This window comes from Carassius auratus, chromosome 31 (genome assembly GCF_003368295.1).
Source record: "Carassius auratus strain Wakin chromosome 31, ASM336829v1, whole genome shotgun sequence".
Taxonomy (NCBI): Eukaryota; Metazoa; Chordata; class Actinopteri; order Cypriniformes; family Cyprinidae; genus Carassius; species Carassius auratus.
In genome coordinates, this window is record NC_039273.1 from 5,570,832 (window position 1) to 5,595,282 (window position 24,451).

General features: G+C 36.2%; 2 protein-coding genes across 3 annotated transcripts; both read right to left on the minus strand.

The window, feature by feature from the left end:
* Positions 1-139: 139 nt before the first annotated feature.
* LOC113050309 (protein TESPA1-like) lies at positions 140-12,522 on the minus strand. Of its 2 annotated transcripts, none has more exons than XM_026213149.1 (11): positions 12,282-12,512; positions 7,724-7,877; positions 7,063-7,105; positions 6,288-6,328; positions 5,855-5,908; positions 5,341-5,380; positions 5,138-5,233; positions 4,347-4,555; positions 3,286-4,235; positions 1,005-1,089; positions 140-604 (listed from the first exon to the last, which is right to left on the minus strand). In XM_026213149.1, exons 2-11 carry the CDS (start codon positions 7,863-7,865, stop codon positions 510-512), a joined length of 1,755 nt encoding a protein of 584 aa, XP_026068934.1. In that variant the 5' UTR covers positions 7,866-7,877; positions 12,282-12,512; the 3' UTR covers positions 140-509. The 2 variants fall into 2 exon arrangements, with proteins under 2 accessions (XP_026068934.1, XP_026068935.1); XM_026213150.1 differs by lacking the exon at positions 140-604 and adding an exon at positions 2,030-2,069 and having other exon boundaries at positions 12,282-12,522.
* A 3,921-nt stretch (positions 12,523-16,443) lies between these two features.
* On the minus strand, positions 16,444-20,556 carry LOC113050311 (isotocin receptor). Its single transcript, XM_026213153.1, has 2 exons — positions 19,511-20,556; positions 16,444-17,725 (listed from the first exon to the last, which is right to left on the minus strand). The coding sequence occupies exons 1-2, from the start codon at positions 20,430-20,432 to the stop codon at positions 17,499-17,501; spliced, it is 1,149 nt and encodes a 382-aa protein (XP_026068938.1). The 5' UTR covers positions 20,433-20,556; the 3' UTR covers positions 16,444-17,498.
* Between the last annotated feature and the right edge of the window lie 3,895 nt (positions 20,557-24,451).

The window sequence follows — 24,451 nt, forward strand, 5'->3', positions numbered from 1 at the left end:
TATTCACAAACTTGGGTTTCAGTGAGAATGAAAAGAGTTTCTTATGGACAACATTTCTGTATTCAAATCATTAATTTTGTGTTTCTGAGTCACCTCTGTATTATCATAGAATTGTCTTAACCAGTCTACCAAAACTAAATAGTTCAAATAAATTATTTATTACCATTGTGGAATTACAAATAAAGACAATGTGTACAGCAGGTCATCCATCTGAACAAGAAAACCAAAAAGTGCACAAATTTAGAAGCTTAAAACAAATACAACGATTTCAAAACCAGATTATATGCATTATTCTAGGCTGTAGGTTTTCACAGAGTAACATGCAAGCAACATTCATACATGCTCCTGGTCTTTACTGTGCATGGCTTATCCGTGCAAGCTATCCCAAAGATAAGTTCATTCCTGATGGACAAGTCCACTTAGAAAGATAGGTTAGCAAACACCATTTCATGATCACTTCAAGGATAGTAGTAGACACACTTTGTGCTTCATTAGCCTGAGATTTAATGTTATGTTTTCTCTGGAGTTAAGAGGGAATGGTGCACATCCTCTTCAGCATATCCACTGCTATCCGACTGAAAACTGTCCCCTCGCAGGGGCGACGCTGGGAAAGAGAAACAATGCTTAAAATAACACTGATGATTTAATATAGTCAAAGCACCACAATTCGTTTTCAACTGTTTCTGTGAACCCAAAAAAAAAGTATGCAGATTTTTTTTTTTTTTTTTGCGACTTCCTGTTAGGTTGTTTCCCTGAAATGTGATAAGGTTGACAAGATCAGCCAGACCAATTTACAGCATACAATGTGTTTTTAACAAGTCCGCAACACACCTCCCTCTATCACCACATTAACACATGCTGCTTTCTGTGAACTTGCTTATTTTGCTGATTATCAGCTGTTCAACTGAATTTATTTTACTAAATTGATCAAGAACTAGTCAAATTAGTGGTTCAAATTTGCCTCATGAGTTCTTATCATGATAAGGACTACTCATGCTACTTACATTTGTGTTGATGCGTCGAAACCGCTAACGTGACTGTGGAGCAGAATTCTGATGAAGTGGCTTCCTCTTCCTCTGCACTGTGAACCTGAATTGAAACCCTATACTTAATGATCATCCCACAACACAGTATAGAAAACTAGATTTTTACTTTGCCAGAGTGCCGTTTTCCTTTCCAAAACATGTTTCTTCAGTGCTAGTTTACTATGCATTTGAAAATATGTTCATATGCTTACTGGCCAAAGTCAAATAATAGCCAACCCCAAAGTTTTATGATACTACTGTCCTTTATTGATTAGGGGAAATTGTAAGTTTGAGACAACATTCATGTCCACAACACAAACATGGATGAGATACAGTACATGCCACATTAGAATGCTTAAAAGGACAGTTCAGTATGAGGTTCAATTTGTGCCCAAAATGAACTGACTGCTTTGTACTACACATTTGTCCTCGTCTACAGTCATTGTTCAGCTAAATTAGTATATGTTGATGTGTATGTCCTCTGTTTATGTCATATTGTTCTGTCATCCTTACTAAAGTTCTGTTCTGTCGTTCTAACTGTTGTCCTGTTCTTTCATGCTTCCTGAGTGTGGTGAAGTTAGTTTTAGCTTTGATATTCACTGTGTATTTGCCTAGGCTGCTTAAGAGGCTGTCTGAAAATTCCTAGTGATATTTTGTCAATACCTCCTTTCATAAATATTCAGTATATTAAAAAAAAGAAAAAACTTTAATTCACTGAAAGCGTTTTCCCCCCATGTTTCAAAGGTTGTTCAAACCTTAGCAACATGAAAAAATCAACAACTGAGGAACATCTTTTTGTGAATAAGTTATTTGTTTTCTGAAATAATACTGTACTGTACATATATGAAGGGATGTACTGGCAAAATATCACCTATAGTAAGTCAGCCTGGTCATAACTTAAAACTTGAGCGAGAAAAAAAAAACATTTTGGTGAATTACAGTAATTGTCTTCTAAAAAAAGAATAGCGTACTGTACTTAAATTGAGGTGTTGGAAAGATCTCACCTGAAGTTAGTCAGTCTGGTCAATAGTAATGTACTACAACCTTTGGAACATAAAAAAAACTTTTGGTGAATTACAATATATATTTTTTAAATAATGCTGTACTGTACATAATTTTTCTCAATATAAACTACATTACATTTCTAAAGGGACACAATGGCAATACATCAATAAGAATATAGCCCAATAGCAAATGTAATTTGAACATAATATCTAGGTGAATTATTGTTTTTTCCCTAAAATACAAGAGTACTGTATGTGTATGAAATGAGATACTGGCAAAAGCACATACTGTATGGTTAGTCTGCCCACTAGCCGTTTATTATAACCTTGTAAAAATTATTTATTTGAATTAATGATTTGACTTAATGTATGTTTTTGCAGTGTGAGTAAGATTTGCAGACAGTCTCTTAAGCAGCCTAGGCAAATATGCAGAGAGTATGAAACCAAAAACTTTACAGTTGTCAGTAATCAAAACAGAACATGAGTAAAGACAACATAAGGATGACAAAACAATACAACATAAACCAAGGATATACACATCAACATAAATGGACATGTTTATTTGACTTCCTTTGGTAAACTCATTACAGCGAGCAGATATGTCAGCAATAAAAAGGAAACATACTAATTTAGCTGAACAAGTAGGCAATGACTGTAGACAAGGAGAAATGTGCATTAAAAGCGCAAAGCAGTCTGTTAATTTTTGGCACAAATGGAACCTCATACTGAACTGTCCTTTTTAAGTATTTAAATGTGACATTTATATTATCCATGTTTGTGTATCGGGCATGAATGATGCCTCAAACTTACAATTTTCCCCTAATCAAGGAATGACAGTAGTATCATAGAAATCATTTTACTCACCCTCATGACAATCAAAAACTGCATGACTTTGTTTTTCAGAACACAAAATATATTTTAAAGAATGTTTTAAATGTTTTCACTTTGTCAGACGTTTTTCAAAATATCTTGTTTTGTGTTTAACAGAAGCTCTGGAACAATATTAGGGTGAGTAAATGATGACAATTCTCATTTCTGTAATAGTGCAAAAAGTGAAAGCGCAACAGTTTGCAGTGTTATAAATGACAACAAGTCAGATTATAATTTCTATGCAGAGGTGGAATAAAAAGAGGAAGTCTGGAGGTGGATTCAGCAATAGAGTTGAATAATACTCAGTAAATGACGTCTAACGGGAGAATCTGTGTAGGCAACTGCTCTTGACATGAAATGCATTAAAATGATAAGAGATAGCGTACCTCTTCCAGCTCAAAGGAGTTGCCTTGTTTGCTTTGATTTAGTGGTTTAGCTGGACTTAGGAACCTCTTGATGTTGGATGAACTCTGCTCCTGTCTGTCTCTGTTAGAAAGGGTAGTGTCTTCTTCCCATCCAGTGATTGTGATCTGACATAACTCTGACTCTGGTAAATTAATTGCATTTGATTGTCTTACAGAAGGTTTATATGTAGTCTGGTGTGCAAATGGCGAGTTTTTGATATCCATACTATTTGTGTGAAGGCAGCGATAAGGTGCCTGATTCACATATTCAACAACCTGAGGGCATATGATATCATGGGCAATGATAGGAACAGGTCCCATGGTAACACTGGAGCTATTCAAGAGAACAGAATGCAGGGTACAACCTTTGGACTTCACGTCCATCTCCGGTTTTGGATCTAGGCAAGGTGTACACTCTGCTAATGCATTGCCTAAGTTGTGTCGGTTTTCATTTGTCATCTCATATAATGACTGACAAGGTATATGGTCGAAGGAATCAGTCCTTTCAGTGTTTTCCCCATATGTCTCCTCCTTGAGTTCTTTCTTGCTCTCTATAAACCAATCCAAGTCTTGTTCCAAATCATCTACTCCCATTTGAAGACATAACTCTTCATTGTCATTTTCTGCACTTTTCTCAACTACGTCAGACAAGCTGCATTTGCGCTTGCGAGGTGAATTGCTTGGAGACGAGGAGTCTGAGCCACGTGATCCTGTATACAAGCACATCTTGGAGATAGTGTCTTTTAGTCTTTCAACAGGGGAGCGTGGTTCACTGCGGACACTGGTTCGAGACATGGTCCTCTCCACAAATGGGGTGGTGAAGGTTAACTGGGGTGGTGCAAGCTTCTGAAGTGGCGTTCGGGAAACATGGGAGTACAGCGAATAGAAGGCATTGGCCATTGCCGTCAATGCCTCTACTTGTCGGAAACGACCTGTGCAAAAACCATACATGATGATGAAGGTAATGGAATGTGACTTGGAATTTGATGGAATGTGTTTACAGATGTAATACGAGCAGCATTCTGAAACTCTTAATTCCTTACTTGCTAATGAAAGACAGGGGTCTTCCTGGCGTATCCTGGAGAGCTGGGATTCAAGGAAGAGGCGGAAGTTGATGCCTCTTAGGTGGGACGGGAAGTTGAAAAAGCGGACTGGGATTCGGGCAGTGACCTGCGGTTCCTCGCATCCGAAACCCAATTGGAAAAGGGTCTCTTCTGCATCTTCAGCACGCATTTGGAGGATCTCAGACACACTGGGGAATTTCATGAGATGTCATGAATGGCAAACGAAATGTGAAAAGTGAACTCTGGTTCAGGTAGACATTCATGGAATCTATGCCCATGGAAATCCAGTGCCTGTCATTCATGAAGACCTTAATTCTTCATCCCTTTCATGTTTATTTGTTGAATTTTTTGCATAATTTTATGCTTTCAAATACCAACAGGGGTGTAGCATTGTGCTATTGTTAGAACTGAATAATGCAGGAAAAACAAAAATGAGCAGTTGGCATACTTATCGGTGAGGGCCACATACTGTACATGTTATTTATATTACAGGATCTTATTGTCATGCAAGACACATAAATTTACTACATGCATCACTCTACATTTGCAACTAGCCGAACACTTTGCTTAGCTCTGCTAAAACCATTTACAGTTTGACTTTAGAAGCACATCAGAAGCACAAATCCATCTTGAGAATGAAAGTAAAATGCATGCTGGAGAAAAGTGTTTTGGCTATTTTTTGCCAGAATCTAAGTGGGAACCTTCATCCAACAGGCCAGCTACATGAACTACTATTTTTCCAGTGTGTTCTGTTTCATCCATGCTCTTACCTGGAAACAGTCCTATTGGTGTTGGTTGAGAAAGCACTGGATGCAACGCTCTGGCCCATGCTGAACAATGGCAGATTGAGCTTCTGTTGAGGTGTGCTGCTGACACACAAACAATCCATTAAAAAATACAACGAAAGGAAGAAATACAAATAAGTAACCTTGAGCAAGACAATGGAGGCAGTAACAATCAGCCTATTACTTACCTAAACCGTGGTGCACCTGATGCAGCATATAATGCAGTAGCTGTGAAATAAATAATTCAGATGTAAAAGTTTGGTAAAGAATTTTGTACTTTTATTCAGCAACAATGCATTAAAATGATCAAAAGTAATTGTTAATTCAATTACAATGCTACAAAATATTACATTTCAAATAAATGCTGTTTGATCTTTTGCTTTCAAACATAAATGCAGTGCCGCTAAATACAGTATATAAGGCTTGTCATCACAAAGAACCCATTATTCAAAACTCAATGTGGGAGCATAAAGGTCTAGCACAAAATTGCCTTTAATTAGCAGTTATCCAATATGTTGCATTGATGTGGAATATAACACCTGGGGGTTACAATCAAAGTTCTGCAGACATTTTTCGACTCCATAAAATAGAACTGTTTGTTAAAGGTGATATTTGTGTTCTTAAACCAAATTAAAACACATACAGCTCTAACCACTTCTTCATTATAGCAGTTACAGTTACTGTTGTGTAGTTTCCACTCACCTTCTGCACCCAAACTCAGATCATCATCAAAGCTGGGACCTGTCTTCAAAGAGCCTGAAGAATAACATTTTACAAATGTGACCGGGATTTAGACATAGAGCAAAGGTCCATCGGCTATTCTAATCATAAATCACTGGTAAGCCTGCACCTGCTGAGGTCTCCAAAAAGATTGTGGGAGTTTAGCACAATTCTAACGGCTGTTATTCATCATTTTTAAGTTCTTGCATGTTTCTTTATTAAATGTATTAGCTAATTTGATCATGCTTTTAGACATGAAAAAAGTCTATGGATTTTGTGTGCCTGCTCATTACTTACATATGTAAAAATATTGATTAGGCAGGTTTTAAACTTTATCACTCAAACTCTATCAAAACCTTTATTTTCAAAAACTTAATCGGAATCCAATATCCAACTTGTTTCGTCCTCAACCTACCTATTGTTAGGTGCCTGCTTTTGGCAGGAGTGGCTTCATTCCTACAGAGAAGTCAAAGGAAAGAAAATAAGAAAGGAAAAATAAATTAAAAATTCACTTTTATCAAGTGTGAATCAGCAGAGGTCTGTGGGTGGGATGCGGGCATGCAGTAAAATACTGTGATAAAAATAGAGACGCACACAGCACATCTTTCAATTCTTGTGGCAATATGTACCACTAGCACTTATTAAACAAATGTTAGAAAGATATATCGCAACTTGTCAGAAAAAAGGTCTTAAGAAGCCACAATTATGCTCGCTTAGTAAGCATTGTTGATTTTGTTCGGACTACTGCTGCTATGAATGTGATTAGAAATTTTATTTACAGGCTTTGTAGAATATATTTACAAAAAAATAAAAAAATAAAAATGAATGACCTAAATGTTGAACATGCATTTGAATTTTGAAATTCATTTGAAAATACTTTCTTTTTGCCTTCTCTAGCAGGAACTTCCAAAGCCTGAACGGTGAGAAACAATAACAAAAAATGTCAAGTTTTATCTACTATTTTCCTGATCCAGAAAGGGAACATTTGAAAACGGAATCTTCCTCAGCACAATCTGTAAATAGAGCAAAACATGGTTCTTGACCCTCAGAGATTGATGTGTTTTTAACCTGCATGACCTTCAACAAATAAACCCAAGAACATTTGTGGTTTTCCATTCACTTGCTGTTATTGTATTGCAACTGACACTCAATGCCTGTGTTTCATAGAAAGCATTGACACAAACACTCACCCACAACCTTGAAGCCAGGTTTCAATCTTTCCAGCAGAGCATCCTGTGGAAACAAAATAAAGACGCACAAAGCGATCTTAGCCTGTCTTTTTGAGAATGGGTGTGTGTGTGTGAGTGATAGAGAGAGAGAGAGAGAGGTGTAAATGAGCTCTCTGTTTTGGAAATTTTGTTTATCTGCTGGTAACCGTGTACTGTTTGTAGTCTGCCATTTATCTCTGAGAGTGGCAGTTATAAAAAAGTGACCTGATTAAGCTGTAATACAATTTAGTTTTATTATTTTATTTCATCCCAATCTATTGTCCAACATATTTTTATCTGATTGTGTTTTGCTTAAAACAAATATACTTAAAGCATACAACGGTCCCAAAAAAAGTTTTTGGATTTTTAAAAATGCATTAATGTCATTCTGATAGAGAACAGTTTCAAGCCAAGTGGGGTTTTATTTATATAAAGATTACACAAGTGCAGCTTTCAAGCTAAGTATTTCCCAAATGAAAAAAATATTGAGCTAAAACATTTAAAAGTGAAGCCATAAATGATATTGGTTGCATTATGTACTAGCATCAATTCACATGCTTAAGAGGAAATGAGATATGCAGCTCCTTTACATATTATCAACCTACTGACACAGCTGAACATTAAACATTAACCTGATGCTCACCATCCGCAAAGACGTCATCTTGGAGAGAGAGATGAGGCTGATGTTTTGCTCTTGGGCTGTGGTGTTCTGCATCTCTTACAGTAATCTTGCGGCGGCTGCTTGCCCACGCATGGCGCCTCTCAATCTTAGAAGGACTCTCCATCTCTCTGGCCACCTGCCGCAAGCAAACGCTTTGCAGGATTATTAAACCTAAACCTGAGACTGGCTAAGTCTAAGCTAAGTTTGAGCAACATACTAGACTACACTAAAACTGGTAACAAATATTGAAATTGAAATCACTCTCAAATGTAAAGTGTGGCAAATATACCTTTACGAAGAGAGGTTTATTCAAGTGTGCTATTAGTATACTTCTTTTAAACTAAAAATAGGAAAGTATGCTTTTAGTTTACTTTTAATGTACTTCAGAGAAATGGGTTTTATGTACTCCTCATAAATATACTTAAAGGGTTAGTTCGCCCAAAAATGAAAATTATGTCATTAATAACTCACCCTTATGCTGTTCCAAACATGTAAGGCCTCCTTTTATCTTCGGAACACAGTTTAAGATATTTTAGATTTAGTCCGAGAGCTCTCAGTCCCTCCATTGAAGCTGTGTGTACGGTATACTGTCCATGTTCAGAAAGGTTAGAAAAACATCATCAAAGTAGTCCATGTGTAATCAGAGGGTCCGTTGGAATTTTTTGAAGCATCGAAAATACATTTTGGTCCAAAAATAGCAAAAACTACGACTTTATTCAGCATTGTCTTCTCTTCCGTGTCTGTTGTGAGAAAGAGTTCAAATCAAAGCTGTCTGTATATCCGGTTCGCGAACGAATCATTCAGTTCACCAAATCGAAGTGAATCGTTTTAAATGGTTGGCATTTCTAATACGCATTAATCCACAAATGACTTAAGATGTTAACTTTTTTTAATGTGGCTGACACTCCCTCTGAGTTCAAACAAACCAATATCCCGGAGTAATTCATGCACTCAAACAGTACACTGACTGAACTGCTGTGAAGATGAACACTGAGTCGAGCCAGATAACGAACAGTAGACTGACTCGTTCACGAGTGAAGAACCGGTTGCATCGGTGTTCGGATCACCAGTAGTTCTTTCGGACAGTTTGATTCAATAAACCGGTTGAAGAAAACGGTTCACCAGTTCTTTTGTGCTCGACATAATGGCGTCATTGGTGATGATTGCCCTTGATTCAAGCCTTCGGTTTACCCGCGCCCATAACACTAGCACAGAATCAGTTCAGAATCAATCACCAAAATAATCAGTTCAGTTCAGACGCTCTGTGTGTCGGTCTGCTTCACGCTGAATCACACATGCGCAGTATCATCGGCTCCTTGGTTAACGAATCGAATGCGTCTGACAGAAACGGTTCTTGACTCGTGAACGAGTCGATGTTTTGTTCGTTATCTGGCTCGGCTCGGTGTTCATCTTCAGTTCTCTCTTCACAGCAGTTCAGTCAATGTACTGTTTGAGTGCATGAATTACTCCGGGATATTGGTTTGTTTGAACTTAGAGGGAGTGTCAGCCACATTAAAAAGGTTAACAGTTTAAGTCATTTGTGGATTAATGCGTATTAGAGATGCGAACCGTTTAAAACGATTCACTTCGATTTGGTGAACTGAATGATTCGTTCGCGAACCGGATATCCAGACTGCTTTGATTTGAACTCTTTCTCACACAGACACGGAAGAGAAGACAATGCTGAATAAAGTCGTAGTTTTTGCTATTTTTGGACCAAAATGTATTTTCGATGCTTCAAAAAATTCCAACTGACCCTCTGATGTCACATGGACTACTTTGATGATGTTTTTCTTACCTTTCTGGTAGGGATGCACGATATTGGATTTTGGCCGATATTCGATATGCCGATATTTTCAAAATAATTTTGGCCGATGCCGATACCGATATCGATATATATACAAATATATACTGATATATTTAAACTTTAATTTTACTGAAGAGAAATCCATGTATCTCTTCTGTACTGATTCTACCATAAATTTATTATTTTACAAATGTAGACAGACATTCACATCTGAAAAACAGGTCAATTATTTCACTTGGAGAATATCGGTTTGGCTATGAAATATTCATATCGGCCGATACCGATAATGGTCATTTTAAGCTTTTATCGGCCGATACCGATATTGTGCCGATATTATCGTGCATCCCTACTTTCTGGACATGGACAGTATACCGTACACACAGCTTCAATGGAGGGACTGAGAGCTCTCGGACTAAATCTAAAATATCTTAAACTGTGTTCCGAAGATAAAAGGAGGCCTTACATGTTTGGAACAGCATAAGGGTGAGTTATTAATGACATAATTTTCATTTTTGGGCGAACTAACCCTTTAAAATGACATTTAAGTACACTTGATTTATACTTACAGAAATTCTAAATATAGTTGAACTATACTCCTAGAATCTGTGTTTTCATTATTACACGGTAGAGGGCGCTAGTACACATTTTCAGCACAGAATTTCCAACAAAACACAAGTGAAGAAGAAAAAGAAACACCAGATACTAACACATGTAATCTAGCACGATCATCTGAGATGAAACAGCATCCAAACTGTAAGGTTATGGAATAAAATGTTGACCGATGAAGAGGTAATAATTACAGTCAAGCTTTAGGGTGTTGATCGACTCCATCTACATTTTGATTATCATTCTTAATTTGGTTCATAGTCTTTTTTCAGCTTTTTGTTCAAAATGTTATTTCTTTATTTTTTTATGAAACACAATATAGTTTAAAAAAAAAGAATGCATGAAGCTAGAATAAAATGTTTTTGTTTACAAGCAGATACCGGGATGTTTTGTATGTTCAGATATTAATGTAACAAAATATATACACATTAAAACCTAAATAGGGACATAGTATTATACTTAAAATATGATGTAAAGTTCACTTAAAGAAAATTTATGAGTATACTTGTAGTATAAAACTACTAAACTAGTAGTTTACTGAGACTGTACTTCAAAGTGTACAAAGTATTTAATTAGTAAACTATCAGTATACCTATGAGTTCACTTTTAGTATAATTGCAGTACAAACTACAAACATAGAGGTAAACTAGTAGTGTCCTCAATGTTTGCAACTGTCATACTTAAAAGTACACTTTTATATACTAGAAAGTGGGCAAATTTAGTTCCAATGAGTATTAAACTGCACACTTACAAGTATACTACTAGAACACTGATATTTGTATAGAATACTTGCTACATAAAGTATACTTAAAATATACTTGAACCTTAGTAAAATAAAGTTGAAGTATACTACGTTTTAGTAAGGGTAGGCCTACATATTGTCAGATTTTGTGTAAGCTTTGTTATATTTATAAAATAAACATTTAATTTTTTATTGTCATACTTCATGAAGCAGCTTTACAGAAACTCGTGATGCTAATGACTAATACATTAATGTCTACGCAGTTAGATCTTTCACATTAATTCCTGTACTGTCATTTGAAATGCAGAATAATTAGCCAAATGTGTCATTTTACTTTAATATCTCAAAACTATATTTTATGGAGAGACTTCTACTGTCACATCACTCCTCTGTGGGTGATTTCTAATGTTTATCTGGTTAGTGTGTAAACTATGGCTTGCATAGAGTTTTTTTTTTTTTATTATTATTATTATTTTTCAGGGAGCGATTGACGTCTCTATCAACCCTAATTGTTTTTAGCGTCCCTATCAATGAAACATATTTAAAATATGTAAATGTGATGTTTATGTTTGGCCATTCTGAAGAGGATCACAGTGAAAAGTCCTTAAACGATGTTGCTATGGCTACCTTCTGATGGGCAAGCAGATTTTTATGTGAACTTCTATTGATGCTTGTCAACAATCTGAAATACTTTTTAAACAAGACACTTTTTGTCATATATAAAAACATATAAAAAGTGTCAAAGTAATAATGACAATGTTTTGCCAATTGAGTTATATAAAACTGTCTGTAGCCTGTTGCTGATTTCTGATTTCTTTTACCCGAGCGTTTTTAACGAACGTGAAAAAGTTAAATGTGAGCAGCATAACAGACAACAAAAATATGCAAAACACTCTGTGGCGAATATTAAGTAAGTAAAATAGCTGGAGCGCTGTACCGTTGCTATACGGTTACTTTTATAACTGAACGAACATTCACCCGCTGGCTGACTTTTTTACTGAACAAAATGTTTAAAAGCTCCATTGAAGCATATCTCTAACTTTGTAAACACATACATCATTTTCTTTTGTCTTCCTGGAGATTCAAACCTAAATGACAGCGTCATACCCTCAAACCCTGCATAATTCTGACCCTGTCACCTTCCATTCGCTCTCTACCAGAAGGAACGAAGACAGATTGCCTTATAAAGGAAATCACGCTCAAGCAGCAATCACACTTTCAGTAACACCACATGTACCGCATCGCTGTCATTTATAAAGATGCCGTTAATTAGGCAAATAGTCTAAGGTGCCTTACACAAAAAGCAATAGCCTACGGAAGTTTAAAATGATGTAGCAATCTTAACTAAGGACTGAGGTTTCCATTGCGCAGCACACATAGCCTACCTTAAAAAAGTGCCTCGATCAGTCCACTTTCATGACAACGGCATAATTAGCCCCTCTGGTGTCCTGCATCCCGCTCACACTTATATCTTAAATTATGTCCATCACGTAAGGAATAATACACGGGAGATTAGGAACCATGATCGATTGTTGAGCCGCCCGCCGACGCGAACTTTCGTGCTATATGACGCGCAATAACTGACGGAAGCGGTAGGAGGATGATGGGTTCCTGTGAATAGAAAAAGGAGAACTATGTTGTGGCCACACACTGTTTTAGGAAACACTGTTTTACACCGTTTACAAAGCAAGTTTTGATGGCGGAAGCATACATGTGCAAGGCACGCCTAAGGCGCAGCGTCTGAACGTTCACTTGTTGTTGTTGTTTTAATGTAGGTAACAATCAGTTTATATGTCACCATTTTAGCCATTTTATCAGGCTATATATGTTATTATGGATTTGTGACGTGTGTGTGTGTGACACCGGCTTGCTTTACTGTAAAAGAAGTGATGAATTTGAAGAATGTCACAACCCTCACTTTAACCACTAACCAAGTCAAATCTCGTCACCCGGGTTCACTTCTTAGAAGCAAACTTGTGATTCATAGCAGCAACAGGCCAGAATTTAACTGTGAAACAAATAGAATAAATTTGGTGTGGTATAAAACAGGCCTGACTTGCTCTCTTTCGCTGTGTATGTCTTTACAATATTAAATATAAACTTGTGTGCTATTTAAACTTTGAGGGCGGACTTTGATATTTCAAAAGAGTGGAGTGGGTGTAAAGGACAGGCAACAGAAGGAAGAGGTGAAGCGCAGAGGAGGGAAAAGAGATGAAGGAAGAGAAATAGCAGAGATGTAGGAAGAGGAGAGAAAAAGAGTGAAAGGGCTGTGGAAAGAGCAAGAGGAGAGGTGAGAGGAAGCTATACTGAAGATGCTTAAATGAGTTGAGAGCTACTCTAACTGATCATGTTATGAAACAAGTTCTGTTTATGAAAATTGCAGAATAGAGAGTCCAGCCTAATGTGAGCAAATTTACAGTGGACACAATTTTAACCAAACAGAAGAGGGATGTCATTGGTCAGTATGGCACAGTCAAGATAATACCGTTTTAAATTGTTGTGAAGAAACTAAATTAAATTTCCAGTGAAATTTGGAAATTATAATGTATATACAAGGATGAATAAATAAAATGATAATGTTATAAAAGATTTATATTTTAAATAAAAGTATTTTTCCCTCTCCTTTGAGGATTTTATTATCGTTTCCACAAAAAAAAAAAATTTATTACCACGAGTGTTCTCAAGCTGAACAGAATAAGAAACGTTTCAACACTAGGTGTCAGTATGTCTCCATTTGTAATGTGTGAGGTTTTTAGACAGGACCACTTCTGGGAATTTTTATTTTATTTTGTTTTATTTTAGTTATTTATTGAGAAGAAAACATCTCCTGTGACAGATTTATCATTTGGCTGAAGAGTTTGTCTAATTTTCTTATAAGTAATTTATAATATTGCTTAATTTGATCTTTGGAACTAGCTTTTTTTCATCAAAGGAACTCCTTTAATTAATTAATGTATTTATTTATTTATTTTACATTTGCAAATTTATAACGAGGTTTGAATGTGCTTGTATTCCCATTTAGACTTTGAAGATATGACTGCTGAGTCTGTATGAAGAATTTGTATTGGAATTTATAATTAAAATCTACAGTCTCTCTCTTCATGGACATAACATTATTTCAATATATATTTTCATTTTTTCCAAATCTAAATATGTGATGTGACTAGTTTCACTCAGTTTTAATGGACACTATAAAAGAAGAACTGCCTACATATTTCCGCTAAAATCTCAGTTGTACGCGAGCTTCCGGTTTAGCATTCTTTGATAGCAAGCTGCTGTAATAGCCCTTTTACTGTCTATTAATTGTAATAGCGTGGTATTTCTGTCAATTTTTTGATTAAATAGCTATTACAAAAAATATTTCATATTAAATATTTTATAGTAACATAAGATTTCATAATACAACGTTTAATAACTTTTTTTTTATGAGTTCAAGAAGCTTCAAGCGCCTTAGGCGTGAAGGTGCAACGTCTATCATTGCTGGGTCCCATTATGTGACATCCTCAAGGTGTAATAATTATGTGGTTATGCTGCGTTCCGCGCAGGTTTTTGAGCTCTAAGTCATGATTTCAAACCATGACTAACGACTTTGAACTGTTCCAGGAAAGTCACGCCAAACTTCCTGAGCAATTGTAGCTATTTGTTAATTGTATTGCAACGTTACATTATCCTAAAATAGCTTTTTCAACGTGTACCACTTGCATAAACACTCCATCCGTAGGCAATATTCGTAGGGGCTGCCATTGTTGTTTCATGTGCTGTATGACATCAGAACTCGGAGTACATCGATCTAGTATGAGTTCACGGGTGGGAAGTCACGGGTTTGACTGCCGTTCCAGTACACTTTCACGGGTTTAAGGTTGGAAAAACATGGGTTTAGTTTCAATATTTTCCTTTTAGACAAGGAAACGTGTAAAATGGATTCCTTATATCAGACGTGAGAATTTTAATATCATTCCTTACACAAGAGTCTCCAGTCGTCACTTTAATAAGAGTGATGATTTGATCGCACCATCGACTCCCTCAGGACGCTGTCTACTGAAGGAAGGTGCAATGCCCCCTTTGTTTGAGTAAAACAACTACTCCACTTCAACACCAAGGCACAGGGGAGAGAAGCTTCCCCTCCACTGAACAAAGATCCTGTGCTTATGGACCTCCAGCAACAGGAGCATGATTATTATTCATATCCCATACCAATCTTTCTTTATATCAGACTGAAGGTCTCCGAAAGGAAGTGGAACAACTGAGAAAACAGGAGGAAGAACTGTCTGTCCGTCTGAGATTTTGCTTGGGCAGATCTGCTGCATCAGACGGTGAAATAATGTTCTACAGGTAAGATCCTAAACGTTTCATTATTATATCATACTGTATTACTATCAAGATGCTGTATTATAAACCAAAAGCTTCTGGTCTTTGCATAATACAGTATATCAATGTAGATATTATATTTACATGTCACTTAACCCGTATACAATTAAGCTACAATACAGTCTAAAAGTAAGCTAAAACTGTTGGTCATTGTGTTTTGTGATGTATATTATCTCAAACATGTCCCACATCAATGTGTGTGTGTGTGTGTGTGTGTGTGTGTGTGTGTGTCTATATATATATATATATATATATATATATATATATATATATATATATATATATATATATATATATATATATATATATATATATATATATATCATTCCTTTCTAATTTAGGATATTATACAGTACAATATACATAGTGTTATGAGTGATGTGGATAATATAAATAACTTTGCAGTGTTTCTGTAAACGTAAATATAAATAACTTTGACAGTGCTTTTGTAAACATGTAAATATAAATTTTGTATAAAATATATAAATAATATAAGAGCAGTAAGTTGAATTTAAAACAATGTTTGTATGCCTCAAGGAATGATGTTAGGAAAGCAATCATTTAATATCTTTTATTCTTAAAATATAAAAAAAATTCACTTAAACTCACCATTTTTTCGTTAGTTTCAGTACAGCGGCGAACTGGAGGTACTGCACTGATGCCAAGCTGAGAGAACAGTGCTGTCTGGTACAGTAGTGCAAAAATATGGTTATCTGCCTTTTAAAGTTTAGAAAATTTATAAACATCATTTTAAAATATAAACAATAAATCCATCCTTTATTTGTCTAGTTTTGTCTCCCTACTCTCAAACTATTTGGCTGCTCTGTTTGCCTCATAGATCTGAAACATGTCGCCCTCACGTGGATCTCTCCTGTCACCTGATCCTTTTCAGAAACGTAAAAAAAAAGACATTAAGGTCATACAGATCGTATTAACATAAGAATAACATTAGTGAAATTATAAAAACACAAGATCTTAAAAAGGTTAAGTAAACAGAACACAGACTATAAGAGTATGCACTATCATAAATGAAGCTAGCTAATGCGTTAACTTGAGAATATGCACATTCAAACGCGGAAATAGCCGTCAATACATTTCTTTTTACAAATGGGAATGTTTTGTCAGTATATTCAAATTTAAAATCACTTACAAAAAAAGCTATATTCTGTAAATAAATTTTCCATCAGAGATCGATCATGTTCATTCATATATCCATATATCCACATATCCACAAATACATTTGTTAGAACACAAAAGAGTTTAATAAATATAAGATTATCTTCAAATGAATCACAGCCTGAATGAGCTGCTGCGTGCACAATATTTACAGGATATTTCTACAAAAAAAATAAAAAATAACCTGGTAAAGGAACACTGCTGAACATCAAAACCATGGAATAGTCACAGTGAATGAAAATGTTCTCATCATTTATAGCCTACTCACCCTCACATCGAAATCAGCATGACTTTTTTTCTCCAACTGATCTCTGCATATTGTTTTATCATGTTGTCAGGCTTCATGTAAGCACCATGAAAGTCCATTCAAGTACAACAATGCAGGCAATTCAAAGTCTTCTAAATTCATGCAGTAGCTTTTAATTTAAATATTATTTAAAGTAACTCCTGTAGTCCCTCTGCATGGCTTCAAAAGAAAATAGCACCAAGTTATTCTTCAAATATTCTTTAATCCCATTGATATGTGATCTGCAAATGATGTGAAAATCAAATTATGATGAGTGGACTGGAGTCATATTGTGATGTTTTTATCAGCTGTTCGGACTCTCATTCTGATGGCACCCATTCACTGCAGAGGAGCCACTAGTGAGCAAGGGATGTAATGCTTAATTTCTCCAAATCTGTTTCAATAAAATAACAAACTCATCTATATCTCGGATGACCTGAGGGTGTGTACATTTTCAGTAAATGTTGTTATTGGGTGAACTGTCCCTTTGAGCATACACATGTAAATGACTCCCTACAACAACAAAAAAAAAAAGAAAAAAAAACATTGCCTTGAAGATTAGATGGATGCAAATAACTCAAGCTGTGCTTATATAAAGATACACATTTTAGGCTAAAGAGGACTGGAGAATATCCATGGTTAATGTAACTGAGATCTGCACCACACCTGTAAAAATCACATGAAATTATTCCTTAGCTTATGTTATGTTATTGTTCTGTTGTTCTGTCTATTGTTCTATGGTCATATGAACTGCATGTATTCCAATTGTCTCTCATGTAGTAGAGGACTGTGTCACACTCTTCTGGCTGCTGGTGCTCCTCATTGCACCCGTGCCTGAAGGGCTCTTAGATCTCCATTGCCTCTTACAGCCACAGAGTGATGCCATAAGACAGCGCTGCATGAGATCCCGGAACAGATGACCAGCGAAAAACATGTAGATCCAGGGGTTACAGCAGCTGTTGAGACTGGCCAGAAGCATCGCAATAATGAACGCCATAGCTATTAGAGACAAGGCATAAAGTTAGTGACATGCACATGACTATTAAATATGATGATTATGTATCTATGCACTTTCCACACTGCTGATGATAGATAGATAAATCTTTCCGGAGAGGGATTAAAAAAAAACATGATCCTACAATAATTTATCATCAGGTTTCATAATGTTGTTGGCCAATAAAATGAAATGTACTATGGACAGCATCATTTATGGTCATTTAAATCTGTGTATTCATTACACGGTCGATGTTCTGAAAATCCTCATTGTAACAGGGACAGCAGGATGCGAGTTTCTGTCGGGTCAAATTTGCAGACTGAGTCATTCTCCAAAAAAAATTTACAAAATGAAATCTGTTTAATGACAATGCCGTTTAGAGCTGTCGGTAAGAACAGGCTCTGTCTCTAAAATAAGTTTACATGATGGACTGATGATGTGCAGCTTGGTATATTGTGTCTTTTTGCATCGACACACTATTTTCCTATTTTGATACTGTAAAGCTTCATTGACAATCTGTATTGTTAAAAGCTCTATATAAATAAAGGTGACTTGACTTGACTATATTTAAAGAACTGTTCATTCAAAACTGAAAAATTATTTTGCAGCTTGAAACCATGGTCACTATGACCTGTCATTAGGGAAAAGAGTTGCCTCAACATATTCTTTAAAAAAAAAAAACACTGTTGTGTTGCACAGAAAGAATAACACCACAAATCGTAAAAGGCATAAGCATTGGTAAGAAATGATTTGACAATTCTATATTGTCCTTTCAATGCCTTATTGCTGAACCTCCAATTATTTTAAATCTGAATATTTCAGTTTTTTTGCTCAAGTCTATTAGATCATTGTCTTTCAGCTACGATAGTTATTATATAATATTTTTCATAAGATTGAAGTCCAGAGTCTCTAATTTGTTCTCTTGAACATAATTTGAAATATCTGTACTATATTTTTCTTTTCAATTAGAGAAAATTGTGCATTGATTGTGCATTTCTGTCGTCCAGTCTTAAAAAAAAAAGAGTTTACATTTATAACTTTTTTTTTTTTTTTAATGTAACAGTAAGTGGGTTTTATAGGGCACAGTGTTTATAAAGTTAAAAAGAGACAACTAGAGAAATACGAAAGACTACCATTCCAATGGAGAGTATAAAATGTAGATATTTGATTAGATTTTATCTGTGACTGGATTTAGTATATCTTAGGTTACCCAAGACTCTTCTGTACATTAAACATCTGGTTTTATTTCCATATAATACATTTCTCATGCTTTTTTAAACTCATAGACCAGAAAGTTACACAACCCGCAGATTACATGAATATAAATGGATATGATCAGGGCCTGCCTTCATGGGCCAAAAAAAGTATCCAAGGGCTCCAAATTTCCATGGTTTTACCAGATGTTTATAATCCCTGGATAAGGATTTTTTATTATATTTATTTTTTTATATAAATATCAGTATAACTAGAAAAAAAGTAATATTCGCTTCAGAACAACAATTCTCTAAAAAAGAAAAACATGACAGAGATATTTCTATTCGGGTTTAGATAACAAGTAACAAAAAACTTTTCGTTAGAATTTTGAGAAATTCTTTGCTTGAAAAGTGTGATTTATTTCTAGGAAATTTCCTTAAGTTTGCAATAATTTGGAGTAACAAAGTGGTGTTTTCCTAGGCTAAAATGACAACTTTTTTTCATTTTAAATGTTTATGCATATGTATTATACACATTTTATCAAGTCTAATTATGGCATATTCATCTACAAATCTTCAAATAACATGCTGTATTACCTTCTCTTGGAGCCATTGGATCCCAGGCAGACCACATCTGAACGGAAAAAAACGGCGTCCAGCAGATGATATAAGCCAGGACGATCACAAAGGTCATTTTCACCGTCCTGATCTTAGCTTTGGAGATCAACTTGACGCTGCTGACGCGGGAGAGCGCGGTGCCCTTGGCTGGCCGCGGGGTCAACGACAGGCACTGGTCGCGCCGGGTCTTAAGCTTAAAGTTTTGCCATATTTTATAACTTATAAGTCCATAACAAACGCTTAAAATGGCTACAGGAATGATATAGATTGTGAGACTAATCCATGTAACGTAAGCCTTTGCGCCCCAGGGCTGAACAAAATCCCCCCAGCAGTCGAACACCCCGTCACCCACCTCTTTGAGGGAGAAGATGTACACCTGTGGCAAACTGAAGAGCAGGCTTATAATCCAAGAGGCCAGTACGAAAAAACGATCCTTTCGTCGGCGCAGGGATCGCAGAGGTTGCCATATAGCCAAACATCTGTCGATAGACATCAGCACGAGCATGTAAGTGGACGCAAACATGCCAACCACCTGTAGGTACTTCACCAGGCGGCACAAAAAGTCTGGTCCATAAAAGCGAAAGGTGATGTCCCAGATAAGTTGGGGTAGAACTTGAAAAACCGCCACCACCAGGTCAGCAATGCTCAGATGTTTCATAAAATAGTACATACGCGACTGACTGTGTTTACTCGCCTGGATAGCCACAAGGACGCACAGGTTGCCGACGAGCGCCAGCAGCAGAATCAACCCAAGCACGGTTACTTCGACTTTAGCCACTTCTTCGTTGCGCTTCAGAGGATTTACGGTTTGGTTCAGTCCCCTGCTGTCGTTTCCCCTGCTTGAATTGGCCCAGGAGTCGTTGAAGGGCCAGAAGATCGTTTCTTTCAGCAGGCTCTCCATTGTGCGTAAAATGCGCGTCCGAGCGCGCTGCTGTGGCGGCTCTCACGCGTTATATATCGTTACACATGTGTGTAATGATGCTGTTATGATGTGCATTTAGCACCATATGTCTATAATAAAAAATAGGCCCCGTTCACTGCAAAATAAAATAAAAAATAATAATTTCAAGACAGTTCATATTTTTTTCATACATTTTCAAGTTGCTATCTTTTTGATATTAGTCTTGCTCAATCCAAATGGTGCCTATCGCAGTCAGCGAACTGTCAGCTAACTAAAAAGACATTTTAAACAAATCACTACAGTTTGTATGTGATATATTTGTAATATGAAAAGTTATAACATCAGTGTTCAAGTTGACCGATTGACGAGGATACTGAGACAGTGTTCTGGCGCCCTACTGTTGCTATGGTTACCATGTCGAACGCAATCGCGCGCGTCTATAATGCACCCTGACTAACTTTCTTGGTAAATTAAATATCTGTAAACAGTATACTGAATTTATTTTAAGCTTCTTTGGGGGATTTGTGAGTCCTTCAATCAGCGTTTATTTTTTTCCACAGAGCATATAATAAACGTTATTATTAACCGTGTTTAATTGTAATTTGAATAGATAATACCAATGCAAGTTATCTATATAATATGCATTAAAATGGTTACTTTTTTTGTGACAGTTACAGTTTGAAAAACACTTACCAGAAATGTATTTTGAGAGAGATCCATTCTGTAGATCTTGGGTTTGAAATGAAGGTATCAGTGATGTAGGCTATAGCAAAACTGCAGCAGCGGTGACTTTCTCCTATGAGTGCTCGGAAACAGCTGCTCTGTCTGCTCAAATCTCAAAGCGAGCAGTTATATGAGGGTGCACTGGGTGGATTATTCTGTCCTGCACTTACACATTTCCGCCAGCGAGTGCCATTGTGCTGTGCTGGAATATTGAATATATTTTACCATGATGATAAATGTATAGAAACAATCAACAGCTCACGTGTGGCCCAATAGAGGCAGGGTCTAGTTGTCAAAAGAAATTTCAATAAGCTGCAGTTTCGCATTGTGGCAATTATATACTTACAACACGCCCCAATAGTAGGTTCAGCATGTTTCAAATTAACAGTATGTTTTTTTCCAATGCATCATTACATGCACAGGAATGGATTCTCAGCAGTGAATGGGAGCCATCAGAGTAAGAATCTAAACAGCTTATAAAAACATCACTATGACAGTATGTTGACAACAATAATCCACATGATTTCAGGCCATCAACTAATGTATTGTGAAGTGAAAATATGTGTGTATGTGATAAACAAATTCATCATGAAGACATTTTAACTTTAAGCTTTAGCTTCTCACATCAAAATCCACCAATACATTTTTTTTAAACTTATTTTTTTGTTTTTTTTTGTAAAGGTGCTTGATCTTTGCATATTTCTCTCCTGATTCAGACAAGACAACTTTTTCACTGGAGAAGGCAATATTAAAAATGGAGGACTATTTTAGCAGAAGCATTGATTTATTTTTGATTAATTTATTACAATGGCACAGCTTTTCACTTCACAAGGCATTAATTGCTGGACTGGAGTTATATGGATTACTTGTAGATTACTGTGATGTTTTTATCAGCTGTTTGGACTCTCATTCTGATGGCACCCATTCAATGCAGATGATCCAATGGTGAGCAGTAGATGTAGTTACATTTCTCCAAATCTCTTGCGATTAAAAAAAAAAAAAAAAAATCTCGTTGGACTTTTCGTTTATGACGTCCACTTGAAGAGTATCCTTCTCCTAAAATTTCAGTTCCATTGTTTCTGACCAACACTGACATGTTCCTCATGGCTGGCTTCTTAGCCGGTTTCTTTTAAGTGCAACATCCTGCCCCATTCACTTCATGCCTTGTCAGGTGCAGTAAGGAGTCTGCCAGCTGAAAATAAATCGGTTTTGGATGGCATGGACTGAGAGAAGAGTTTCAGAGCACTTTCCGCTCTTTACTTGGCTCAGACTTTGCCACAACTAGTTTGGCCACTGATAAAAAGTTGTAACTGTTCATACATATTGATTAAAAAAAATGTGCTTGACAAACCCAAACCAAGATGGACAGTCAAGTTGTTTTTTATTGACATCTCGTAATAATTGCTGATTTTGTCTTCACTAAAAAGCAGCTGAATTTAAAACAGCAAGATTAAAAATAGCCAGAGAAACATGTCTGGTTGGGTTACTGGAGAAATAAATAAATATGTATTCAACAATGCAACTAACGTATGATTATTTATCATAGTCTCAGAAGTTACATTGTACATTGTTTTTGCAGTTTAGTTCTCACCCAAAACAGTTTCTTTCCTGACAAATGTAACTCAGTATGCTTCTGTCTGGAATCCAAAGGAATCCATAAATTAAACTTCTTTATTTTGCCGGTTAGTGGAATTATATTTCAGGCAATTTTAATTAATTATGAGTTGCATTGGGAATAGTAATTATGATGTCACTCTCACTGTGAGCCTTGACAAGAAGAACACATATAATTAAAACCACTGATTAGCACTATATCTATGATTGCACCATCATCCTGAGAACCCTGCTGAAAAGACCAGGTTCAACCTAATTTCAACATGATAATAATGTTTGAACAAGGAAGTAAACTGATTTAAAAGGCTGGTGGGAGCAATGCACAGTTATAAGCAGCTAGCTGACTTGAAGCAACTCTCTTCTGGTTGGGAGAGAGCTTTAACCATTTAAATGTCAGATTCGAAAAACTGTTTCTGGATAACTGCTTCCCAATGATGTCAAAATGACAAGAGAACTGCAGTAGTGCCAATGGGGCACTGAAAGCAGGCAATCTGAGCAAAAATAACATTCTACACTGGCTAGCAAACAAGTACCACGAATATAAAGAATTAAAGACAGAATACATAGACATGCTGTGATGTAAATAGTCAGACTGATAAGAAAAAACAGTTAGTTTACACTGGTTAACAACACTGAGATTTATAGGCACTGTTAGTCTTACATTTACTGCATACAAATATCGCATGTATACTGCAATCAGGATTGACCTTAGGCAACAGTAGTTTGGGAAATCCACACGTCTCAGAGGAAAAAAGATTTTTCCTGTAGATAAAGAGGTTAAGTCTGCAATAGTGCAGCAGTTGTGTGAACCATTCTGCATATTTGTCCCTTTCTTATTCCCACAGCTACTCATGTCAAAACAAGTTTTAATAAAAATTGAACATTTGTCAAATGGAGCAATTTGGGTTTAAAATGCTTCATTTCTATAAATGGATACACATGCAAACCCAGATGCAGAGAACTAAGAAACTGTTATATATTTCTGTTTCAGAGAGTTGTTTATGATGTAGGGTGAATACTAATCAATGCATACACATGCTGTGCTCAATTCACTGCACCAACAAAAAGAAAATAGACAGGACAAGACAAAACACAGGATAATTACAACTGTGTGACTATAATCTAGAGTGCTTCAGGTATCCTGATAACCATCATTTCCTTGGACCTCAAGTAGCAAACACATTCAAAAGATGAAAATGGCAGTGATTTTCAAAGATCAAACTGTTGCCTTGATGATTCAGTTCAGTACAGTTCTATCAATGAATCTGTCAGAATCTGATCCAAATTGGTTTGGTACAGCTCGTATTTCACATGTGAATGAGACAGTCTTCAAATCACTGGCTGCAGTCTGCCCTACGGCAAGAACTTTTACAGATTGGCATGAACATCAGTGACCAATCACATTGCAGGAAACGTCTTTCAGTCACTAAATTACAAGATGTAATTCAAAGCCACTGCGCCACAGGAAAAATAAACAGTTTTCCCACAGGAAGGAGCCCGCATCCCCTTTACCATATGCCTGTATAAAACAGCTCCACTTTAATTATTAGAAATCCTTTTGAATATATTCAGCACCTGCTTACAAGATAATTCACATGCTTTCAGACATCCAACAGCCCACATGCCTGTATATGTAACCATGCTGAAATTGAAAACCAGACCAGAATATCAAAAGAAAAAAA

Bases quoted from the DNA above. Each gene is read 5' to 3' on its own strand.
- LOC113050309 (XM_026213149.1), bottom strand. From the start codon at position 7,865: ATGGAGAGTCCTTCTAAGATTGAGAGGCGCCATGCGTGGGCAAGCAGC. The intron at 4,556-5,137 runs GTAAGAGCATGG...GAAATTCCCCAG, and splicing joins ACCAATAGGACTGTTTCCAG to TGTGTCTGAGATCCTCCAAA. The intron at 4,236-4,346 runs GTAAGGAATTAA...GTTTTTGCACAG, and splicing joins CCCCTGTCTTTCATTAGCAA to GTCGTTTCCGACAAGTAGAG.
- LOC113050311 (XM_026213153.1), bottom strand. From the start codon at position 20,432: ATGGAGAGCCTGCTGAAAGAAACGATCTTCTGGCCCTTCAACGACTCC. The intron at 17,726-19,510 runs GTAATACAGCAT...TGTCTCTAATAG, and splicing joins TCCAATGGCTCCAAGAGAAG to CTATGGCGTTCATTATTGCG.